This window comes from Mauremys reevesii, linkage group 18 (genome assembly GCF_016161935.1).
Source record: "Mauremys reevesii isolate NIE-2019 linkage group 18, ASM1616193v1, whole genome shotgun sequence".
NCBI lineage: Eukaryota > Metazoa > Chordata > Testudines > Geoemydidae > Mauremys > Mauremys reevesii.
In genome coordinates this window covers 25988292-26013146 of record NC_052640.1, presented here as the reverse complement: position 1 = coordinate 26013146, position 24855 = coordinate 25988292, and the positions used below count along the sequence as shown (strand labels likewise).

At 48.4% G+C, this 24855-nt stretch overlaps 1 protein-coding gene across 1 annotated transcript in view; it reads right to left on the bottom strand.

Moving 5' to 3' along the window:
* The window catches only part of RBM19 (RNA binding motif protein 19), a 114972-nt gene that overhangs the window by 27725 nt on the left and 62392 nt on the right, over nt 1–24855 (bottom strand). The window contains exons 22-23 of the mRNA XM_039505225.1: nt 18574–18679; nt 10396–10516 (exon numbers count right to left, since the gene is read on the bottom strand). Coding sequence (XP_039361159.1) covers nt 10396–10516; nt 18574–18679 — 227 coding nt within the window. The remainder of the gene's footprint in view (nt 1–10395; nt 10517–18573; nt 18680–24855) is intronic.

The following is a 24855-nucleotide window of genomic DNA, read 5'->3' as shown; positions in this document are numbered from 1 at the left end:
TCTCTGCCTATTTAGAATGTGAGCTCTTTAGGGCAGGGGCTGCTTCTGCCTACGTGTCTGTACAGCACCCAGCACAATGGGGCCCTGATCTCAGTGTGGGGGTCCAGCTGCATACGTTAGAGGCAGGCACTAACTCCCCACATTAGCAGGGCCCTTGCTCTCCAGACTAGGAACTCCCAGAGAGGACGCAGGCAGGCAGCTGCTGGGAATGCACAGAACCATTTGCACACCTTCTAAAAAGGGGAAGCAAATTGGTTTGACTCTGGTGCATGCGCTGCGGTTCTGCTGCTCCAAGCTGGTTAAGGTTTGCCTGCTAACTATGCCATTTGCTTCCTTTAGACAATAGCAAAAGCCGATAGGGGCGGGGGCTAACAGGGAATTACCATGGGATTATCACATGGCAGGGCTGAGGCTGTCACACTAATCCGGCAGGGTTTTACTCTCTGGCTACGGCACATGTTTGCATTGGTTACAGATGCTCTGAAAAACAAAACAAAAACAGAGGCACAAAGCAGAGGGGAAGGGAAATAGATACCGGTGAAATGAAAACAAACACAGGCTCTGAGGAGCTCTTCAAACACTATTACAGGCGGGGTCTCTACAATGCACCTAGCAAAAGTGGCCACCAAAAAGCCTCTAAAAAACCTTCCAACGGACTCAAGGATGGCAACACTGGGTTTGATAGTTATAGGAAGTACTACTGGGCCAGATCCCAAGCTGGTGTAAATCGGTGCAGCTCCATTGATGCAGATTGTCAATAATGGGCCAGATCCTCAGTTGGCATCAATGGAGCTACACTGATTTACACCATTTCGGGATCTGACCCATTATTTACATTAGCCCCACAGCCTTCTGCAGAGGATCTGGCAGGTCACGTCTGTTCACGCCACAGCCTCCTGCAGAACGAGAGGAACTGGGTATAAAACGTTGCTGCTTCACTGCCTGGTGTTTTTCTATGCCTCTAGCACTGAAACATGAAACAAATCCCCTGCCATGCCACCATTTCCATTTGGACGTACCCATCACCCCTATACACACCCATGCTCGCCGGCCTCAGCTTTCCAATGAAAAGTCCCTCTTTCCTGCTCCTAAGCTTAGTGCGAAATTCCCCCTCCCGTCAGTTTAATTCTTTGATCGATAGGGAAGAGCAGGAAAAACGGCCCCGCGCAGCTGGCCTTCCAAGTTACCCCTGGCAGGAGATTGCCGGCCCTGCTGGTGACGGCTGAGTGAAATGTTTGTGGAGCACAGAGAACACAAGTCAATAGTAATTTAGCTGGATTGGGAGCAAGTACCTTCCCTGCACGGATTGCAGCTCCCGGGAGAGAGGGAGTGTGTGCAGGATATTACCGGCTCGCTCGGAAATAGTCCCCAAACACCACCTGCAGAGGGAGGCTTGCAGGCCGACACCGGCGGTACTGCTGTCTGGAATCGCAAGGGCTACAGAAGGCAAGAGGGGGTTGTGTCTGGTCATAGATGTGTCCCCCTCTCCGAGGCATCACCTCCTCTGGGAACTGACTGGACAGACCAGACTCCATGAAAGCCTCCACAACCCCCATTTTCCAAAGGCCATGGGAGGACTGGAGTGGTGACAGTGAGGTGCACCCCAAAACGAGTCGCGCTCAGCTCCCAGTTCAATCGTGCACTGGTTTGTGTGCAAAGCAGCCTCAGGTGTAGAAGGAACTTCCCCCAGAGCCCTGCGTAAGTCCTCGGAGCAGGGTCCAGTGGAGCCTGGAGTGGCTGAATGCAGACCAGCTGCCATACAGGCTCACAGGAAATGCCATAAGAGAGAACCCCAGTGGGCCGCCCAGCCCAGCCCGTGTCTGACAGTGGCAGTGCCAGATGCCTTAGAGGAAAATGGAAGAAACCCCGTAATAACCTACCCACAGGGGGAAGTTTCTTCCCGACATCCCCCAGTTAGGGCATGTCTATACAGGGACTCTCAGGAGAGTTAATCCGAATGATTTTTTCAAGTGGATTAATTAAGCCACATTAAACCCCTGTGTGGATGCATTTGTCAGAATTCAAGTGGCCTTAATTCAGTCTAGTTTAATTCACTTCAGAAATGAATTAAGCGTTCACGCAGGGGTTTAATCCGGTTCAGCTAATCCATTTTAAACACATCTTTAGATCATTCGAATGAATTCTCCTCTCTCTCCGTAGACAAGCCCTTAGTGTTTGTTTTATAGACCTGCAACCTGGCCCAAACTCAATGGGGACTCAAGTACAAACACCCCTTGGGCCACGACTGGGTCAGCGCAACTCCTCGCCCTGGGCTCAGCAGAGTGGCAGCCGCACGTCCCGCTCCTGCAGGCGCTTCTGCACTGTGGCGCGAGCGTGCCGAGGAATTGCAGCATCTCTCACTGCACGGCACACACAGCACAGCAGGGGGCAGTGGATGGCAGGCGCAGGGCACACAGCCGCCGGCGCCAACCCCTGGGGCAGGAGGCATCAGTGTCGCTGAATTGGGTTCTGGGGGAAGGGTTGGGACAGGTGAGCTTGGGTTTGGTTCCGGCTTAAAAATCAGACCCGAGCAGACCTCTAGCTTGTTTTATGCCCTTAAGCAGAAGAGTTTCTATCCTTTAAAATTGTTTTTTCTTCCCAATGTTCTTTTTGAACATAAAAGCATCTAATACTTTTCTGGAATTCTGCTAAGCTCCTGCCTCAATGCTATCTCATAGCACTGAGTTCCACAGACTAACAGCATGGTGTATAAAAAAAAGGATTTAAAACCTTGGCTTGTGTATTAAGAGAAACCGTATACAACCCGAGAGCACTAAAAAGAGGCTAGACTGATATATTATAAGAGGGCAAACACAATCCTTGGATGCATGAGCAGGCGACTATCAATTAGGAGTAGGGAGGTGTTACTGTCGCTGTTTATGGCCGTAGTGAGACCATTCCAGAATACTGTGTCCAGTTCTGGTATCCACCTTTCAAAAAGGAAGTTGCAAAAAACATGGAAAGGTTTCAAAAAAAGCTACAAGACGATCTGAGGTCTGAAAAACAAGTGAGAGTCTGAAGAAACTATCTATTTAGTTTGCTGAAGAGAAGGCTAAGAGGTGACTTGATGACAACTGCAAAAACCTACACAGGGAAAACATTTCTGATAGCTGATGGCTCTTTAGTCTGGCAAAAACCAAGTTCCAATGATTGGAAGATGAACTTAGACAAATGCATATTAGAAATAAGGTGCATACTTTTAACAGTGAGGGAAATTAGCCACTGGACCAAATTCTCTAGCGATGGTGGATCCTCTATCACTTGCCGTCTAGAAGTCAAAACTGGATATCTTTCTAAGAGATCTACAGAAGTCATAGGCTGGATGCAGGAATCATTGGTGAGATTCTCTGGCCTGTGCTATCTGGTAGGTCAGACTAGATGAGGATCATGATCCCTTCTGACCTTAAAATCTATTGGTCTAAACTTATTTTGATGTATAGAAATGCTAAAAAGGGCACTCACCCTATGGTCTAAGACAGTGGTTCTCAACCCTTTTGACACCAGGGACCATCTTGCTGCCTTCCTAAACTGTGGCAGGGAGATCGCAGGTCTATGGACTGGTCGTTGAGAACCACCACTCTAAGAGAATCACTATGAAGAGGATGCAACTCAAACATTTAGTGAAAGTGCGGGCCGCAGTAGTCTTGGAGAGTGCACCAACATGTGTCATCCACTGCTAAAAAACTGGAGACGTTGTTACAAACCCATCTCTCCTTGTTGGCACCGTGAAGCCTGTCCTATACATGGACACATGAGGTATTAATGTTGGAAACACCTGTACAACCTTGTTGTGGCCAAAAAGAAAAAGAAACTGAAAAAGGGCTTTTTTAATAACCCCCCCCCCAGTGTTTCAAAATACTTTTTAAGTTTTACTATCAATTAGCATGAAACATAGAACAACAGGATTACAAAAGGGGTATATTCTGAAACCTACGAGGGATATGGAATATCCATCACGTTTGTCCTGCCCAGACATTTGCCTTACTCTAGTATCTGCAGAAACTTCCATGACACGTTAATTGTTTGCTCACATTTCTGTGCAAGTCTTATTAATAACCAGGAAGAGAGCCAGGTGTACTGTAGTCCTGGCATATGTTCCGCAGTTGTGCCTTCACAGCACCGCCAAGGCAGTGTGATACAGATGGGCACCACCTCATTATACCAGTCCTGAGCCTGACATGACCAGAGTCTACAGTCTTATTCAGTGAATACAAATCACTTGCATTTCTGGGGCACTTTTGATCCTAAAGGATCCCAAAGCGCTTTGTAAACTATACAGGCACCACTTCACTGCCCACGGAAAGGCAGCCCATCTGGTGTGGCAGGAGGCAGCTGCTGAACAATGCACAGTAACACTGCATAAGAGTTTAGGGCAGGAAGCAAAGAATGCTCCATCAGTTCAAGGAAGGGACTGCAGTGCTGTCAGTATGCTGAGGACATCGAGCTCTGATTGTCCTTCTCAGCTGTGGACAGTAGAGCAGAAGTAGGGAGTGGCATGAAAAGCAGTTCACTCCCGGCAATACAGAAGTGGGAGCTATTGGTGGAAGGGAGCACTTGGAAGAACTGGTAATAGTGACCTCACCCTTAATGTAGGATGTCTGCTCCCCATGTGTCAGGGTCCTGCTGGACTCATCTCTGCTCCTGGGCACTCAGCGCTCGGGTGGGCAGAAATGCCTTTTCCGCCTCCTTCTCCCTTTCCTCTCAGATGCTACCCTGGTCATGGTGGTACATGCTTGGTGCCCCCAAGGCTAGGTTACTGCTGTAGGACTCTGAAAGCCACCTGGAAACCCGGCCGATTAGGCAGATAGCAGCCCCCCTTCATAAGCAGTGCTCACGTTGGTCCACCAAGCGCTGCATGTGCTAGACCAGTGGTTTTCAAACTGCGGGTCACGACTCAGTAGTGGGTCATGGAATGCCAGGCACTGGGTTGTGGCGGCTCTGGTCAGCACTGCCCACTGGGCCGTTAAAATTCTCGATGGCGGTGCTGCTCGGCTAAGGCAGGATAGTTCCTACCTGTTCTGACACCGCGCTGCGCCCCGGAAGCAGCCAGCAGCAGGTCCAGCTCCTAGGCGGGGGGGGACCACGGGGCTCCGTGTGCTGCCTCTGCCCGAGCACCGGCTCCGCACTCCCATTGGCTGGTTCCCGGCCAATCAGAGCTGGAGGGGTGGTACCTTTGGGTGAGAGCTGTGCGGAGCCGCTTGTGTGCTTCCGCCTAGGAGCTGGATCTGTTGCTGGTCGCTTCTGGGGCGCAGCGCGATCTGCGGTGCCAGGACAGGTAGGAAGCCTGCCTAAGCACCCCCGCTATGCGGCTGACCGGGAGCTGCCCAAGGAAAGCACGTGCCCCAATCCCCCGCCCTGAGCCCTCCCAAACCCGGAGCCCCTTCCAGCACTCCATACCCCTCATCCCCAGCCCCACCCCAGAGCCTGCACCCCCAGCCCAGAACCCCAACTTCCTCCCGCACCCCAACTCCCTGCCCCAGCCCAGAGCCCATACCCCAAACCCCTCATCCCCAGCTCTGCTGGGTCACGGGCATCAACAATTTTCTTCAACTGGGTCGCCAGAAGATAAGTTTAAAAACCACTGTGCTAGACTGTCTGCCAGTCGAACTCTGGGTCCATTTCAAGAACACAGCCTCCATTCTTTAAATCCCCAAATGGGCTCGAGCCTGGCTCTCCTGAAGATCCTCTCTCACCTGCACCCTGCCCATGCCCACCCTACACCACTGAGGCTGGCAGAGCCCGCTTTCAAACTCAGAGCTAGGAAGCAGAATGCTACCTAGGAGAAGGCACCATGTGAGCTCTCTCCCGCCACCATCCTGCTGGCTTTCCCCTACCAGGTAAATGAGACGCAATCACGGCTGTGCACACTGGAGACCACACCTGGATTCCTCCTGGTCAGTGAGCAGCTTTGTTACAGGGATCTGTTCCTCTCTGTCGAGGCAGGTAATCAGCTCAGGTCACGGTGCTACGGCGAAGGGAGCTCAGAAATGCATGCAATGGAATAACGTTGGGAAGACCACAATGACTGCTACTGGAGACTGGCCAGGGCAACACAGCTGTCACCCCTCTTCTTGTGCCACGGGATCGCCAATGACCACACATGGTCAGGACCTTGCTTTGACGCGTCACCCAAACATAAAACCACCACTACAACACCCCCAGTACCATTAGGCGCTATGTCAGTGTTTATCCAGAGCACTAATTACTGTCTCACCAGCACCACGTCCCGCAGCAACTTTGGCTCTTTGGCAGGGTCTCTCAATCCAAGCAACCGCCAGCTCTGACCCCATTTCGCTTGTTAAGACAGGACAAGCTCACAGACTGAGTGAGTCTCGGGAGAGGTGGTGGTGGGGTGCTGGCTTGGCTGCCGGCTGCTAGTGATGCAAGTCGTATTTGAACCCAGTTCTCCAGGCAAGAGCATTAACCCACAGCACTGCCCTACCTGCTATTAACAAAAGAACAGGAAGGGGGGCATTTTTAAAAAAAAAAAACAACCTGAGCGTGTAGCCAAACAAAGCCATTTCCCTCCTGCCTGAGAGACCAGCAAACAAAGATTTCTGCATCAGATTCTTCTGGCACTATTATATGCGCTCTGCAGAATTCGCAGCCACTGCGGCCTGCAAAAGGACTGAAAGCTTCTCTCAGCCACGAGCCTGCTGTTTGAACTGCATTCTGGATGAATGAGACACAGCCAGCAGCTTACTTACTCTCCTCCACTGTGCTTTCACGCTCACTTCTCTTCCTCTCCTGAGCTCCCTCCCACGCACATGTCTGCCAGAGCATCCCCCTCTTTGCCTGCTATGTGGGTTCGCTTTTGAAATCCAATTCAGGGGAGGGGGAGGAGGAGGAGGGACAGAAGATGCTGTACCCAGACAAGCAGAGCTCCCAACCGTCCCTACTGATGCTTTCTGCTCTCTAGTTAACTTGCCTCTAAGGCTGCTGATCTTTGGAGAGACTTATGCACCTCTTTGAAACATGCACTGCATTGCAAGGTGCGTGTTCTCCGTCTCTTGGGAGACACGGGGGAAAGAAAACAAGACTATGATCTACACGGCCAAGGACCCAACCCCAGTGGGTAAAAGCACGATATAAGCTGCCCTCAAATTCAAAGTAAAGCAGACACACTGGGTTGCACATAAAAAACCTGGCTGTCCCACGCATTATTTGGAAGAACCAGGGGTGCACTAAATGCAGGGGAGACCATGTGCTTCAGTGGAAATGTCTCGCTGGGAAGCAGAAAGAAAGGAGGAAAATGGAGCGTGCTCTCTGCAAAGGAGGCAGCGCGGGGCCTCAGCAGAGCGGAGCGGGTTCAGGTGGTGTTTGTATGTTCACAGTACGTGTGCCCCCAGCAGGAATGCTCAGGGCTGGCAACAAATGAAAAACGTTCCACTCCATGACTCACTCTCACTCTGCTAATCTAAACCGCGGCCTTGCTCAATGGGTGCTTGTGGTCAGAACAGCTCCCTTATCGGCCGGCGCGGAGCAGGAAGCACGGCTGGAGAGACGAGCACGTGGGTGGTTATAACAATCTGTGCCACAGTAACAACTAGTTGCGTGGCGAGACGGGATAGAGGAGGTCAGGGGAATAGATGGTGAAGCGGGTTTGGATTACAATCTCATCGTACCTGGCTTCAATCACCAATGACAAGAGTTTGGGGCTCTCAGACACAGATATTTCGACTTTTTATTACAACAATCACTCAGAGGACGGTATTAGAGTCCCAGCACCGGGCTAGATGGGGAGGGTCAGAGAGGTTTCAGAGCAGAACTGCAGTGCGTTGGCACAAAGCTGGGTATCGCACAGCACAGACCCACAATGTGCCTGGCTCCACCAATGGAAAAAATGAGCTTCTCCCCACTCCCAGCTAACGTGCTATACTGACCAAACCAACGGTGAAGGTGTATCAGAGAGGTTGCTGACGGAAGGGAAAGATGCAGCTGCAGTTCACCTATGCTTATTTCTAGCCCTTCCATTTTCTGCATCATTACAGCAATGGTCTACGTCTCCCACACGTTCCAACACCAAAGCCCCGCAGAGCTGGTGGAACACGTTGCCTGTTCAGCTCCCAGTAGCACTGTCAGGGTTCCCTTTCGGGGTGGCTCTGCAGGAACATATGCTGGAGTAGAAAATTCCAGCCCACGAGGAGATGAGCTAAGTCCCACATATGGTCACACATCGGGCAACCACTGAACCCAGGGCGCAGAAGGTGCACTGCTATTAAATGCATATATTTCAGAAGCGCCTACAAGGCCGAATTTGGATCTGGCCGTTGTACAAACACAAGAGGCTTACGATCCAAGTCCAGTCCAGAAGGTCCAGCCTCTTACATATCTCCCTGAAAACGGGGCGAAGCACACAGTAAATGAATGCCAACTAGAAGTAACAATTAGCCAGGGGCAGTTGCCAGTGTGCATGGAGGGAGGGCAGGGGTGGAAGTCCACTGGGTCTGTTCCCTTATCTCCCAGCACTCGCACACCAAGAAGGATTCCAAGCCAGACACTGCTCTTATTTTCACTTCCAAACAGATGTGGTTTACTGAACTCTCTCTTGCTCCACAGCCAAGATCCTGGGGACATGGTGCCCGTCTGGCTTCCAACTTCTATCCACAGCAGATAATACAAATGCTAGGACATTAGGATCCCAAGGACTCGGGGAAGACAAAAACAGAGAGAGAACAAGTGCACAGAAATCAGGGCAATTGTTGGAGCCCAGTGTGACCTGTTGGCAGAGCTGGCTAAGGGGGTGGTTGACACAGCATGGGGAGCAGTCTGCATTTTTGTTAGATCTGCAGTCACCAAGGAAAGTCGAGATCAGTTTTTAAAATGACTCCCCGAGGTGGCACAGGGGCTCCAGAGACTGCGAAAACAAAGAGGGAGGCGATTCTAAATATAATAAGGACAAACCTCCTTGCAGCTCCCTTCTCCTCTAGGGTTACCCTGAGGAAGCATCTTTTGCCACCTTACATCCCCAACTCCACGTGCCATGTCTGGAGCCATTTATGTGCACAATTCCTCCCTCCTGGTGCACTGACACCCCTGGTCAGGCATTTCCACATGCCTGGTCTCCCTTGTGGTATCTAGGTCACACCAGTGGCTCAGCTATTATTTCCAGTGCTCACTTGCTTTCCTGCCTCTCACCAACAGCTGACTGTCCCCTCTTCACATTCAACAGCTGGTGGGATCCAGCCACACCCCTTTCACTGGAGACTGTCTTCCCAACCTGAACGTCTGTAAAGAACCACTGCCCATGCAGTCCCCTATTCCAGGGAGGGGGAGAAGTGAGCTTTGCGTCTCATCGCCATGTACGTAAACTGCTGCTTTCAACGCTTTCCTGGAATGAATTGTTCATCTCAATCTCTTTTTCTGGAGGCAGCTGGCGTGTGTCTGCTGGGGCAGGTTGCGTTGCAAGGCTGAAGGAGGAGCATTGATCTCCACCATAGTCCTTGAACCCAGGGGAGAGCTTCTTACACAAATATTTGCCAACCAACGCATTGGCACTTGTCAATGGCTGTCAATACGTGTCTGCAGTAGGGTTATCTATGGAAATGTCGGCTTCTGGAATCTGATCCAAACAAGTCTGTTCAACTCTCAACTTCTTATCTGTTCCAGTTTTACCTGGACTTCATCCTCCTCCTTCTGGAGGCCTGTATCTCTTGTAAATTAGCCATTCCAGACACTAAACATGCTACCTTAACACACAGCATGTGGGGACGTGGCATTTCAGTGTGTCAAAGCACATAATAGCATGCTCTAATGTAGAACTTTTCATCAGTAGATCTCAAAGGTGATCAGTAGCCCTACCCCCATTTTACAGAGGGAGAAACTGAGGCTTGGCAGACCACTGGCTGGGCCAGGAATAGAACCCAGTGTCTCCTAAGTTCCAGTCCAATGCTCTATCCACTAGGCCATAGTGTACAGTACCACTGCCTTATTCCTCAGAGCCATGGGTATCACCTCACCTCCTATTTGGGATGCCTAAATATTTGGAATTACCCACAGCACTGTCAGACTAGTGAACCAATATGGACTGCAGAAAATCATTTCATGGATTGACCGCTCCAGTGAGTACATAAAGGGTTAACATATAGATGCATACAGGCAGGCATGAGCAAAAGAGTAGTCAGGATGTTCCCTGCCACCTCTCCTTGGCACAACCTGCATTACCAGGGCATGGCTTCCCTCCATTGCTCCTCGGTGCACTTTACTCTCAAAGCACAGGAGAAATCCTTGGTTTCCACATCCACCACGCAATACACCTTGCAGTTATGTTCCACCATCCATTTACCAACCCATGAGAACAGACAGCTCCTGGGAAAGAACTGGTCTGATCCATGCCAGATAGGGACACACTGGTCTCAGATGTATTTACCATTTGTCTGGATGCTACTACATTACCATGAAAATGCTCAGCTGTTTTCCGTCTCAGGGCCTCCACTGTTTCCTCCGTGTCAGCCCACTCCAATACCAGCCTCCTGCCGTACAAGTGTGTGCTGTGACACAGGGCGTTGAAGGCTTTCTGAAGGTTTAAAGAGGGGTGGGGAAAAAGAAATTGCATTAAGGAAACAAACTTAATATCTGTACAGGTTAAATAATAGACACTGCCCTCCCTCCACCTCAAAAAAAAAAAAATCTACAGGGTCCCCAAGGCATCCAATTGTGGGGGGAGGGAGGTTACATAAGAAAGGCCATAGTGGGTCAGACCAAAGGTCCATTTAACCCAGTATCCTGTCTTCCGACAGTGGCCACTGTCACGTGCTTCAGAGGGAGTGAACAGAACAGGTAATCATCACGTGATCCATCCCCCACTGCCCATTCCCACCTCATGATCCAGACAGGGTGCTGATGTTCCTAAACACCTTCATTATGGAGTCTTCACCTACTCAAGGGGTACAGCTACACTGGAATAAAAGTCCTGCGGCACAGCCACAACTGGCCTGGATCAGTTGACTCAGGTTCACTGGGCTCGGACTGCGGGGCTAAAAATTGCCGTGTGGACATTTGGGCTCGGGCTCGAGCCTGGCCTCTGGGACCCTCCTGCTCTGCGGGGTCCCCGAGCTTGGGCTCCAGGACGATTGTGAACATCCAGACAGCAATTTTACAGCCCTACAACCCGAGCCACAGGAGCCCGAGTCAGCTGACCGGGCCAGCCACAGGTGTTTAATTGCTGTGTAGACGTACCCTTGAAGACTGCTATCTCTCCTGGGAAGAGCAGTCTTCTGCAGCATTGTCTCTTAGGAATGCATTTGGTGGGGGCGGGGGGAGGAGACATAAAACGGAGTGTGGCTGAGAAACATTGGCACAGGTTGGACGTGCCATTCCGCACTGCCTCCAGGCGTACGCTTAGCACAGCACAACAGCGGTACAACCTGGAGTGTGGTCTTCTGCTTAGAATGGGAGCAGTCATCTAAGCCTCTCACACCAGGAAAGGTCAGACTAGATGACCACAATGGTCCCTTCTGGCCATGGAATCTATGACAACACCACAGACCAGGTCACTCTCCTGGTACGTCGAAGTGAGAGTGTGAAACACAAGCATGATTCCAGAGCACAGCTTTATGATTAAGTAGGTCCGCTGAGGCAATGCATTTTGAGAACTCCAGCTACTGGGGGTAAGAAGTCTTCCCTTCTACTAAATTCTGGTGATCGCATAAGTCACAGGAGCAAATTCGGATGCACCAGAACCCCAAAACGGAATTGCCTCCTATTTCATTGTTGTGGTTTTGTTTCTCACACAATAAAAAGGTCTGAATGTTTCCCTATTGTTTGCTATTGCTAAAGAGCGTTAGGAAGGCCATAACCTCACATTGACATTGAAGGCACACGTGCCGGCAGTACCATTAACACAACAGACTTTCTATATCCTCAGCTGATCAATGGGAATGCTCAGGAAACACTGGCTTGATCCTCGGAGCTGTGCTCGGGACATTGCAGGAGTGGGCCCCGTTATGCAAACACACAGAGCCAGCACTTTTATAGCACCATTCGTTCCAAGGGACTGCAAAGTGCTTCAGAACAAGCCCAGACACTGCCAGGGCTAGACAGGAAGACTAAAATGTTCTCTTAAATGTGTCAGATAAGGTTGAAATAAAACATGTTTATAAGGTTTGTAAACTGACTTCTATGGAACACCTACAGTGACTTACATATATGTAGAATGAAAAATGAATCAATTCACCAGGAAGTGAAATGCAGCCACGTCTGGGGTGCAACACAAGAGCTGTTTAACAGCATACAGTAACACTACACAACTATTCAGGACAGGATTTGAACAGCATATGCAATTAAAACAGGAACAATTTAGACAGACAGTATTGTATGTAGTTACTCAGACTGGCACTGGGTCAGGATACCAGAATTAACATAGTCTGACTCCTGTCTCCAACAGTGACCAGTCTTAGATGCTTTAGAGGAAGTTGCAAGAAGGGCAAGGACATGTTATGTCTATTTGAACCCAATTCCCCTTTCCATCCTCTCTCAACTCAACCGGACTCGGCTCAGTAAACACTCAGGAACCAGATCTTAAGACCCTGCTGAGGGACGGGTCACAGCCTGAGTCCCTCTAAGTTCTGTCATTTTGCAGTATGGATGCAGCTCAAGCTACTGACCCGAGGTGGCAGGTCTGCGTAGTGCAGTGTGGATGTGTGAGCACGGCTGAGAGACCTGGGTCCAGCAATCGTTAATCCAGGTTTATCATGCAGAATGGAAATACCGAGGCTTGGAAATACCGAGTCTGAAAGCCTGGGTCCCGCAGATGCAGGTTTACAATGCAGTGTAGACATACCTAGGGACTAACCTGCCAAAGGGGGAGGAGAGGGGGAGTATTATTTTTCTTACTGGCCCTACTCTGTTGATGGCTGGTTCATACTTTGAAGCAGGCAACTTTATAACTTTATATATTTTTATCCAGACATAACCATGGATGTTCTTATCCATATAAATGTCTAATCCTTTTGTGCGACTCCTACAAAGCTCCTGAAGCAATGAATTCCACGGGTTAATTATCTGTTGCATAAAAAAAAATTGCCATTTCAATATATTGCCCGTTTCAGTGAATGTCTCCCCCATTTTAACATTAAAAAAAAAAGTGTGAACAGGAGTTCCTAATTTGCCTGCCCTCTCCCATTCATTATTTTATTGACCTCTCATCTCTTTCTCCTTCTCCTCCTCCTCTCTAAACTATATGATCCTAAACTGGAAAAGGAAGGATGCATTAATTTTCAGTTGGGTGTATTTTCTCCTCCTAGTACTTTTGCAGCTACAGCTGTTTTTATTTGCCGCGGCTGTTGTTTTAAAGGCCTATTTTCACATGGAATGTTACCCAATTAGCAGAGCAATGTGTTGGCTTAAACAAATAGTCGAGGGGTAGGGGGAGGACTTGGGAGCAGGGAATTGTGATGGCTGTTTACATTGGCACAAAGAGCAATTCCACCCCCGGCAAACAACTGCAGCTCTAATCACTAGGTCTCATTTGTTAATTTATACTTTTTAATTTCTCACTTCCCACAACCCGAAGACGAGAAAGGCTGTATTGAGAACAGTCAGGAATGAGCACATATTGCCAGGGCAGCCACATTTTGCCCTACTGGGGGGTCCAGCTGGTCGCCTGCCAGGCAACTGGGCATCGCATCTATATCAAATGAATCTATTTGCAGCCACCTGTATTGTTAACAGAGGGTGCTGCCCATAAAGACCACAGGTCCCAGCATGCTGGGATGTTCCATCCAGTCTGTTTGAATATGTTAACCCAATATTGCATGCTGGGAACTGTAGTGTCTGTGGGACCACCTTCAAGATGACCTCCAAAAGAAGGTGCAGGGGAAGGGAAGATATGTTTGTGCCATTTTTTAATTTCTTTAGGAGATATGAAGAAGGCCTACCAGGATTTTTTTTCTTCTTTGTTTTGAATCCTCCCCGTTCCTTTTTTTTAAAAACATTAGAAATTCAGGTCATGTCTATATTGGAAGAATCTATGGACAACCAGTGAACAAGATATTGCGAAGTCACCAGAGAAACCATAATGATATAGACGGAGAGTAATTTTTTTCTATTCAGACTGTTTACATCTCAAGAGCCGAGAAGGCTCCTCCCAAGCCCTCACCTCTGGAATTTCTCCAAAAGAAAACAGGCAAGAGGAGACTTGACATTCCCAATATCATTAATATAAACCAAGAAAAAAATTCTGATGTTCTTTATCCATCATAAAGGAAATGAGCAGAAACCCAACTTTCTCTCTCCTTTTCAGGTCACCTTCTGAGAGGAGGTTGGGTGAATTCGATCCTCAGGATCACACTTTATCCCCATCCGACCTACTGGCTGATAACCAGAGCTGTGGCCAGCTGTTCATCCAAGACTGAAACTCATTGGAAGAGACTTCTAACCGTCTACTTACTAGAGTCTCTTTACAGCGATACATCTTTAAAAGCTCTTGGTGCCCTTGATTGTTGAAAAATGCAAATCAAAAAGGAACTCCACCACAACCTAGCAGCAGCAACCTCTGCTAGTACAACTCGAGCCAGGTAAATGAAAATCCCAAGCGGCATCCTTCCCTCTCCAACTCTCCACCACCCTTACAATTCTCCCCTGATTTCAAAATGTCTCAGGGCATGAAAACTACAGGCCTAGAGTCCAAGGAAAAAAGGACATGCTCATGCTTAAAACCTTGCTTCTGAACCCTTGTGGATCTGATTTTACATTGTTTGGTTTAGCTTAATGTAACAGCTCGCTATGGCAGGAATTCTTTGCTAGCTAAGTGCCACTTACAGAGTCCTAAAATTACAATATGGCTTTGGGAAAGTCAGCCAGCTGAGTTAGCAATGGCTGCTCCATGTGCTGTGAATAGACTAAATCAGCCTAATGCAGTTTTCATTTGCAAATTTAAGCAAACTGCACCCCAAAATGCTTTGAAAAGTTCAGTAATAAATTCAATGTTGCTTATTTGTAATCCACTTCCAGGGCGCTCATTAAAAGGCATCTAGAGCCCATGCAGATGTGAACCAACAGCATACAAAACATTTCCAAAAAAGCCTCAAGAAAACCAGCCAGCTAAATCCAGAACACAGCCGGGAAGCATCACACACATGCTCAAAATGTGCTTTCTGATGAGCCATTGAACTGTGGTGCTGCCGGGAGCACTGGTAGCCAGGCCCTGGGAAGGGCTAGAGAGGAGGCAGGTGTTGGGTAAGCCAAAATGAACAGGGAAAGGTAGAGAGAGGAAGAGGTGGCCTAGAGGTGGGGTGGGACAAGCTGATGGAAGGTGTTTTGAATCTGCGACGGATTCCAAAACCAAGGGGCAGCTAGTCAAGCTGTTTGCGGATTGGGCTGTGCAGATGGAAGAGAGAGTCTGCTTGTAATGGTGTCTGATGGCCTGGGGATTTGGAAAGTCATAGATCAAGAGACTGGACCGCTCGGTTAATCTCCCTTGCGTGCTATGGCTCACCATCTCTAAATGCTGTTTGAATTCTGGGGACACTGCTGCTTTGCCTCTTCATTCCCCACTGCCCTATTAAACACTCAAGCATACGAGCCTTCGGGCCAGCGTCATTAGAGGGACAAAGGGTTGATAACATTAGACTGCTGACAAATTTCTTTTCTGTCCTAAAAAGAAACAGTCCCAGTTGAGGACATTCCCTACAATGCCAGCTGAGCTCAAGTTTGTTTTAAAGGGTTGAATGTCTTTCCTGAATGGGCAATTTCTATTTGGAGACCAGATGTATTTTTATATCAGCAGGGGGGAAAGAAAGCACAAACTCTGCTTGCAGTATGAGCGGCAAAACAACCCAACTCTCTGCAGTGAAACATACAAATAAGTTAGTGCTGCTTTAATCAGAATCAATGTGCTTAGCAACACTGATCTGTGCAAAACAAATTCCTCCATGCAGTCACAAAACCAGTTCCCTTTCAACTTGACATCCATCTTTCAGAAGAGATGTAAACCAAGGACCTGGCCTGCAGGTTTAAAATCCAAGGGTGCTTTTTTACAAGAGTTGGGATGTTAAAAACGGCTGCCCTGGCTACATTCCAATTCTGATCATTATATCATTCCTCACTTTCAGTTACTAGAGATGATACCTTCAGTTCCTGTTCTAATGTGTCTAGAGTTGCTGTGTTCTGCAGTTGTGTCATACACCAGAGGTGGTTGCATTTCAGTAGTGGATGCAACCACTTACTACAGGAGCATCTTGAGGCGATCATGGCCCCATTGGACCAGCAGCCGTATTAAGAAGAGTTGGCTATCACAGGCTACTTGTGGAATAATGTCCTACTCAACGTGAGCAAGGGGATCAGAATCTGGTTCTAAAAGACCCATTTGAAACACAATGGATACTGAGAGAGACTTAGGTGCCCAGTTCCTTTAGGCTGTTATGAAAATTCCAGTTCACTCACTCGGAGTCATTGTAATCGCCTTGGGAAATGGGTGGACAAGGCAGTTCACAGGAACTAAAAGCGCTTTTATCACACAACAAACATTTTACGTTTACAAAATGTTTCCATGTTACCCCTTACAATAGGTTCTTCTTTCACAGTCCACAACAATTCAGCTCAGAGGTCTCTCAGCCTGCCTCCCCGCCCCTCGTTCACATAGCACTGAACCGGGAGCCAGTTATGCCAGTGTGTACAATATTCAGAATCCTACCCATCAATACGTGGTTCATTCTTTTCTAGATGGCCAACAGAACGAACTTGGTGTGCACTTTATTAAGACAATTAAATCCCTCAAAGAAACAGAAAACAAAGCTACTTTCCTTAAAAGGCTGGAAAGCACAAAGCAATCTCTCGATGGGTGGCACACTTACTGTACGCTGAGATTCTTAGCAAGACCAGGCAGGACAATGTCCCAGCACAACAGGATCTGTGCCCTCGAGAGTTACTGCTACATCAGTGTCTAGTGACAAAGTCACACACAGGACTACAGATCTGAGGGATGATGCCCTGGTGAAACGTGTAACAGAGAAGTCTGCTCCTTTAGGGGCAGGGGGTCTGGGGACAGCCAGCCCTGTTTTGAGGCAGGTCCTCTTTAAGAGCAAGTGTTTGGACCTGGGAGAGGAAGCAGAGTGGCTCTAGTGGCAGGCCCTAGAAAAGAGGGACTTCCAGGTCTCTGGGGGAAGACTGGGGATGAACTGCCAGGGGCAGGGAGTTGGATTTACATTGAACTGTTTTCATGTTGGGGCTTGCTAAAGGTTGTCAGTGCAGCCAGTAAGTGGTGCCATGGAGAAAGGGCCTGAACAGACTCTGGGGGTATGTCTATACTACCCGTCGGATCGGCAGGCAGCGATCAATCCAGTGGGGGGTCGATGTATCGCGTCTTGACCCCCGAGCGCTTTCCTGTACTCCACCGCCGCGAGAGGTGCAGGCGGAGTTGACGGGGGGAGCGGCAGCAGTCGACTCACCGCAGCGAAGACACCGCGGTGAGTAGATCTAAGTATGTCGACTTCAGCTACGTTATTCACGTAGCTGAAGTTGAGTAATTTAGATCGATTTCCCCCCCACACACATACTGCAGACCAGGCCTGGGAGTGGCATTTACTCTTTCCTGGGCCATGGAGACAAGCCGACAGCCTAGGAAGCCTCTCTGAAGCATCTGTCCCGCTTACAGGCATAGGTGGCGGGAAGGGGAGCAGCAGAGCATGAAAAACCAAAACTTTTATTTTGAGTCTTGCTGCTTTTCCCTGCCACAAGTCCTAACCCCTGCGCCTCAGGGTATGGGATGCAGCAACTCATTTGAGACAGAGACACGAACAACAGCCAGTAGAGGGCGCTGAGGTGGACAGGCTCTGTACATGTTATCTCCAGCCCCAATCAGGACCCCTTTGATTGGAGCCAGGCTGCCATCTGCCATACAACGGGGATCCAGGAACTCCTTGGATTATTCTTATATGTGTAAGAATAGTATCTGCTGAGATCGGGGCTCCACTGTGCGAGCCACTGTACATACACACAGTGGGAGACAATCCCGGCCCTAAAGAACTTAAATTAAATAAACAAGACAGACAAAGCGTGGGACTAGGGAAGCATCTTTATCCCCACTTTATGAATGGGAAATGGTGGCTCAAAGTTGGGAATAACTTGTCCAGCCAGAGTCAACCAGTGACAAAACCAGAACTGGAGCGAGGAATCTTCCTAACTTCCAAACCTGTGTCCACAGCACCTGTGATGCTATTCAAGCCACACAATACCGTTTGGTGGGTTTTTACACAACAGCTTCTCTGGCCAGTCAAAAACGCTAGGCCTAGATTTATAGATTCCAAGCCCTAAAGGGACCATTGTGATCATCCAATCAGATTCCCCTGTATGTGAAGGCCTCAGACGGTAACTCCATAGTTTAGGCCTCGCCTACATTGGGAATTAGCAAACAGTCCAACCATTGCAGGCCAAGCACCCAGGAAGATGCACCACTGCAAAATCCAAGTGCAGCCAAGGAAAGCCACAATAAAGTAAGCTACTGATTGCTGAAATCTGGGCTGAATCCTACCTTAGACAAGGCCATTGTTCTTTAAGTGAAAGGTCGGAAAGCAGACCTCATTTGAGGGCTGGAAGGGGGAGGGATAGGGAGAGAGACTATGCTGCTGAGCTCACCTTGGCATCCTGTTTGGTGAGGAAATCCACAAATCCAAAGCCACGGTGAGATCCTGTCCCAGCCATTTTCTTTGGCAGGCGGACGGTCTTCAGCTCTCCAAAGGTGCTGCGAATGAGAGACAGGGAAACAATACTTTGATAAAAACCCACCTCATTTATGAGCCAAAGCAGTGTCATTACAGGCAGGGCCGGCTCCAGGCACCAGCTTATCACGCAGGTGCTTGGGGCGGCAACTCAGGAGCGGGGTGGCACGTTCAGATATTCGGCGGAGGGTCCCTCACTCCTGCTAGGAGCGAAGGACCTCCCGCTGAATTGTCGCAGATCGCGATCTCGGCTTTTTTTTTTTTTTTTTTTGGCTGCTTGGGGCGGCAAAACCCCTGGAGCCGGCCCTGCTTACAGGGATGTCCCCTTTCATGTACGCCTTGCAGGCATGACAGCTACAGAATGATCACTGCAGGCAAATGCTGTACCATTTCTCTAGGCCACATTTAGTGACAGATCTTGGCTACTAAGGGTCTTCCAATTGGACACTCCCGAGCACAGCAGAAGACGTCTTTGCAGTATTTGGCATGTTTCTTCTCTGCTGGGAGGATAGTGAGGATTGGCGCTGTACCACTGTACACGGTGCTGAACGCACAAGTACATCTCCTCGTTAACAATTTAATATTAGGCAGCAGCACACGGCCTCAATTGATGGTGAACTCCCCATTCCTTTCAGGCGGTATTTAAAATCAGCCGCTGTACACAGGGCACTGATGTGAACCAGGGAAGGACAGGAGCCCATGGGGATAGAAGCCAAGCCAGGAAGGCCCACAGTGCTAGCATGGTCTTTCCGGGAACAGCGCCCCTATCTCCCACTCCTCACTCCCCACGAACGCGAGTATCCTCTTAGCAGCATCCTAACTTGTAAAGCATTAAAGAATCAGGCAGCTGACTAGTTATCTCCCAATCCCGTCCGATGGGCTTCTCTTTTCAAGCTATTCTCTTACTTCAGAGCCCTTGACGGGCTGGGGCAGAGGGAAACGGAGCTTGTGAGAGCCAAAGGCTGATTTTGAATACTTTACCTTCCCCACACCTCCCGGAGAGAGAGAGAGAGAGACGCTGCCATTTTAGAAATTCCACAAGAGGCCACCTTTCTCTGCAGCTGAGCTCCAGCTCCCTTTCTTTTCTTTTTTTTAATGTCCAGTTATCATACACACATGCACCAATTGCAGACAATAAATATTTAATGTGGACTGGGTCTGAATAGATGTGTTATTTTATTTGAAAATCTACACACACACAAAGGGGTCGGAGATGCTACAATGCCAAAGAGCGACCGGGACTAAACACAGTAAAGGCCGTAAATGCTCTCGTGAAATGATATAAGCTAAATCCAGGGAGTTAACCCGCTGCACTGGCAGCATGACCAGGCATTCATCTATCCAATTTCCTCAGGCGGTGCGGTGTGTAAATGTAGCATTATGAATCCTCAAAATGAATCTGCACGTCTGCTCCTCATAGCTCTTCCCGCCCCCCCAACCCCCCCTTTGAGATGGTGCTAAGGAAACAAACAAACAGAATAAAACGGAAGAGACGCAACAGCCTTGGAGAGCAGGAGTGCTCAAGTCTAAACGTGGCGGAGACATGACATTGTTTTCGGTGGGGAACCAGTCTCCCACAAGGCGGCTGGGGGGAACTGAGACTGCAAGAACTCTATGTATTAGAGTGGTGCCTGGGCGAGCTAACCAAGACTGGGGCCCTGCTGGTCTATGCACACCTAGTAAGAGATAGTCCCTGCCCCAGAGAGATTACAGTCTGAAGGGACAAGACAAAGAGCGGGAGGGGAGAAGCAGACAGAGGGGAAGTGACTTGACTAAGCCACCCCAGCAGGTCAATGGTCAGATTAGAACAGGTCTCCTGGCTCTCAGATCAGTGCCCAAACTACTAGACAACATCAGGTCATGCTTCCAACAGGGGAATGTTGCAGGGTGGATAAAAATCAATGAGTTAAAAAAAAAATTCAAAAGAAACGGATTTTTTTTATAAAATACTTTTTGAGGAAAAATCTTCTCTAAAGAGTTTTAATTAAGATACATTATAGCTCAAAGATATCTCATCATGGAATAGGGATTATAAATTCTAATTCTATAATATGAGACAACATATTCATGTAATGTGTAAGAAAAAGTTTTCTAAATGAATTCCAATAGTTCATGGATTAGGAACCCAATGTTATGGGGTTCCACAGGCTTCTGTATAGATTATTTAGGTTAATCTTTCTATCTACCCAATGGGACTCAGCGCTCAGTCTAGAAGATACCATCAGAGATGCTTAGTTTTGTAGTTTTCAAACTGTGGATTTGTGTCTCCAGAGGTAACATGCTTGTTAACAGCAAACATGTTTTAAAATAAATAAATATAGAGAGGTGAGAAATAACAGACCTCAACTCTATTGTCCCTCTGCAAATTTGTGTACACAGAGTCAATCCCGTACTGCTCTTTAAAAGTGAAAAGTTTCAAAAAGTTCAATGAATAGAAGATTGCTGGGGGTGGAATAGATCTGGACAAGGAGAAGAAGTCTGGAGATAAATGTGAGAAGTGAGGGACATATGCTTGTTTTGTTAAAATATTATGTCTGCTGTTGAAGAAAAAAAATCCAGAATACTTAACATTGTTGTTTTAGTTAAATAAAATAATTTAAATGTCTGTCTGGTGATGTTCTCCTCCTAATACAGCCTGGCAAGAAAATCCTCCAAATATTAATGATTAACCTGTTGAATTGGAGATAGTTCACCTCCTAATTTACCTTTGGTAAATGAAATAACCAAACAATCATTCATTTTCTGATACAGCCGTAAAGCTGATCTGAAAAGTTTTCAAAATAAATCACTTAAAAAAAATGTATAGTGTGTACCTTCTAAAAATGAAACCTACATCTATCTCTGAGTTGTGAAGAATGTCTATTTAGGTTATAACAACCAACAAGAATGCACTTTTATGTAGAAAACCAGATTAAATCGAGTCTTCCTGACTAGACCACCCTGGAATGCTGCTTCTTTGGTGGCACTGCCTGGTGTGGAGAGCATGAAGAAGTGCCTTTGACATGGGACATGCACACAAAAGAATATGAATTATACCTTGACCTTATATGATATGCCTCCCAATGGAAGAAATCTCTCACTGCTACATACAACCCTGATGTGAATCCCACAACCCTGATGTGAGATAGGTGGGCATCACCCCTGTTATAACAACGGGCAAACTGAGGCACAAAGGGCCAGATTTTTTAATGTATTTCGGTACATTGCCATTGATTTTCAATGAGTGAGAGACTCCTAAGTCAGGTGTTAGAACAATGAGCAGAAGAACACCTCCACACCTGTGAAAATCTGGGTCAAAAAGCTTGAGTGACTTGACCCAGGTCACACACGCAGGCTGTGTCAGAGATGGGGAAAGAACGGTGTTCTTCTGCCCCCCAGTCCTGTGCCTTGCCCACAAGAAGCTCAGGGAAGGGGTCAGTGAGGGAAACGTGCTGAACTCCACCTGTAGCTCTCCTGCTGTTGTTATAATCACTCGTACTGACCCCTGGAGATTGTTTGTTTGGGGAGATGACCTGAAAATCCACTGATGTTCAGACTCACCCCGCGGCACAAAAATCAGCAGAGCAGCATGTGGTGGCATACCACACCCTGGGCGGCAGGCCAGATTTAACACAGAAGGGGTCAGTGAGGGAAACGTGCTGAACTCCACCTGTAGCTCTGGCCTGGGTAGAAGACAGAGTGACCAAATGTCCCAATTTTATAGGGACAGTCCTGATATTTGGGGCTTTTTCTTATATAGACTCCTATTACCCCCCACCCCATGTCCTGATTTTTCCCATATGCTATATGGTCACCCTAGTAGAAAGGGATACACTGGGACTCCCAAGAGAAGCACAGATGACCCCGCTGGGGCTAGGGAGAAGAGCCACCCCACAGTGTTGATAATTAGAAACCATAACACAGCAATTACCATACGAGCAGCTGTGAATGAAGTGGAGAGACTGGGCCTTTAATGTTCCCCTTGCCACCTCGGTGGAGAAACTCACACCTCACGCATCCAATTATTCCTTCATCTAGCTATTGGGGGTGGGGGGAGCAATTACCCTCTCCTGAATGGGATGTCCCTTATCTGGGGAAGATAGTTTATGCTTTGAACAAAGGGAGGCGGTCTCACATTTCTAATTTGTTTGAAGGGGTGTGCATTCACACGTACAAAGAGGGAGGTGTGCTTTATGGCAGCTCAGATCAATGACATTCCCCCCTCCCTTCCCTATAACCAACTGTGATGTACACAAATCCCACTTGTCCACAGGTGTAAGTATGAAAATGCAGCTCTCTCTCTGGGGGGCTGGGGACGGTTCCCTGATGGGTGTGTGGCAAATTGGACTCATCAACCAGAGAGTTGGCGAGGAACCTTGCTGTCGGAGCTACTAACACAAAGTGACGTATTGTGCGACCCACACCCTCTCCTCCTCTCTACAGATGAAGGAAAAAACCAGTGAGACTCAGAAATGGCAACTGATCCTTTCTTCATGGGACACCCGTGGGCAGGACCAGAGCTCAAACTCTCTGAAGTAACTAGTGACTGAACTGAGATGTTGGGAAGGGAATTTGAATTCCCTCATTTGTACTGTGCTACATACCTGCCAATGGAGCAGAGTAAAAAAAAACAGTGGTTCTGGCATTACAATTCAGTGAGAGCCAAGATAAAAGGATCCTCACACACAGAATACCAGCACTCCTTCCCTAGTGCCTCAGTGCTAGGGTTCATACACAGCCTGAGCGCGCGACAGGACTCACACGGCCATAGGTGCATCACCGCTCACTCCGAAAAAGATGCAGTGGTGACTTTGCTTCATACCGATCAACATTCACACAAAGACAACAGCATGTTGGCCCTACTGGGGTGAATCATCTCCATGGATTCAGGAAGAGAGGATCACATACTTCTCAATTGCGCACAAGCCCCAATCTGTGCCTCTACAACCCACAAATGGCAGGAACTCAACGGAGAGGCGAGACCTGGAGGATTCACCGAGGCAAACCAAAAGTCACAGGTGGCCAATGAGCAAGATGAGCAGATTTCCTGTGCAAGACCCCAGCTAGTGGGACACATCAGTGCTCTCCCTGAAATATACACAGCAGCACAAGGTTTGCAGATTGTCTGCATGGCTATCCTGATGTCAATAATATTCCCACCACACTGTCAACTCTTCCAGCAATTGGGTGGATTTCCTCTTAACCAACTGGGTGAACAGAGAGAGAAGCAGACGGAAGCCGCTAGACTCCCCATCAGCTGGGAACAGGCGATTTGGAAGAAGGAGCCCATGGCCTGCTGACTGTGAGGATGGTATGTTACTATTAAATGGACTGAGATCCTTGGTTTAGTTTCATGGATAACAAAAAAGCCTATTTGGCACCTCTCAGCACTGGAAGGCCCCAGGTATTTGGTGTTAGCACTTGTGCTCCTTTAACGGTAAACATGAAGGAGAATACAAATAAATATGGCCGCATATGCGCCTCCTCAACACACACATTCCCCTGTGGTGCCTGCTGCTGTTGCCAATAAGCACCATCCTCCCTGTCACTGAAGTCTGTAACCTAGGGACCATCACTGACCTCTCCCCCTTCTTTTGCCTTACACAACCCAGGCCATGTCTAAATCCTGCCTCCATAACATCTCAAGGTCTATCATCATCTTGCTGTCCATGCCCCCAAAAGTCCTTTCCAGGCCCTCATCTCAATTACTGTGCCCTCCTCCTCGCTGACACCCCTTGCCCCTCCCTCTTTCCCTCACCCCCGTCCATACTCTTCACTCTGGCTCCATCACCCCATACCTGGATTCCTCCACTGGTGTCCTCGCTCTCCACCCTGTTTAGTTCAAGCTTTTTGTCCTCACCATCAAACTCCTTTATATTCCTCCTGCACTTATTGACCTGTTCTTTTCTATAATTGTGTTGCCCCTGTGACCTGCAGTCACTGCTGAACCAACCTCAGCCTCAATGACCTGTCTGTCCACGTCTCCCACAACTACCTCTGTGCTTTCTTCCACAGCAGCCCCTGCATACTGTCCCTAGGCCCCTCCCTTTCCTCTTTCAAATTCCCTTCAAGACCTACTTCTGCTGTGATGCCCACAAGAAAATCAGCCAAGAAATGCTGGCTCAGCAAGACATGTTCTAACCCTGACTGCTCTGCATCTTTGCTGTGTCCTTTCATCCCATTCTCCGTCTGAATAATATCTATTTCCACTGTAAGTTCT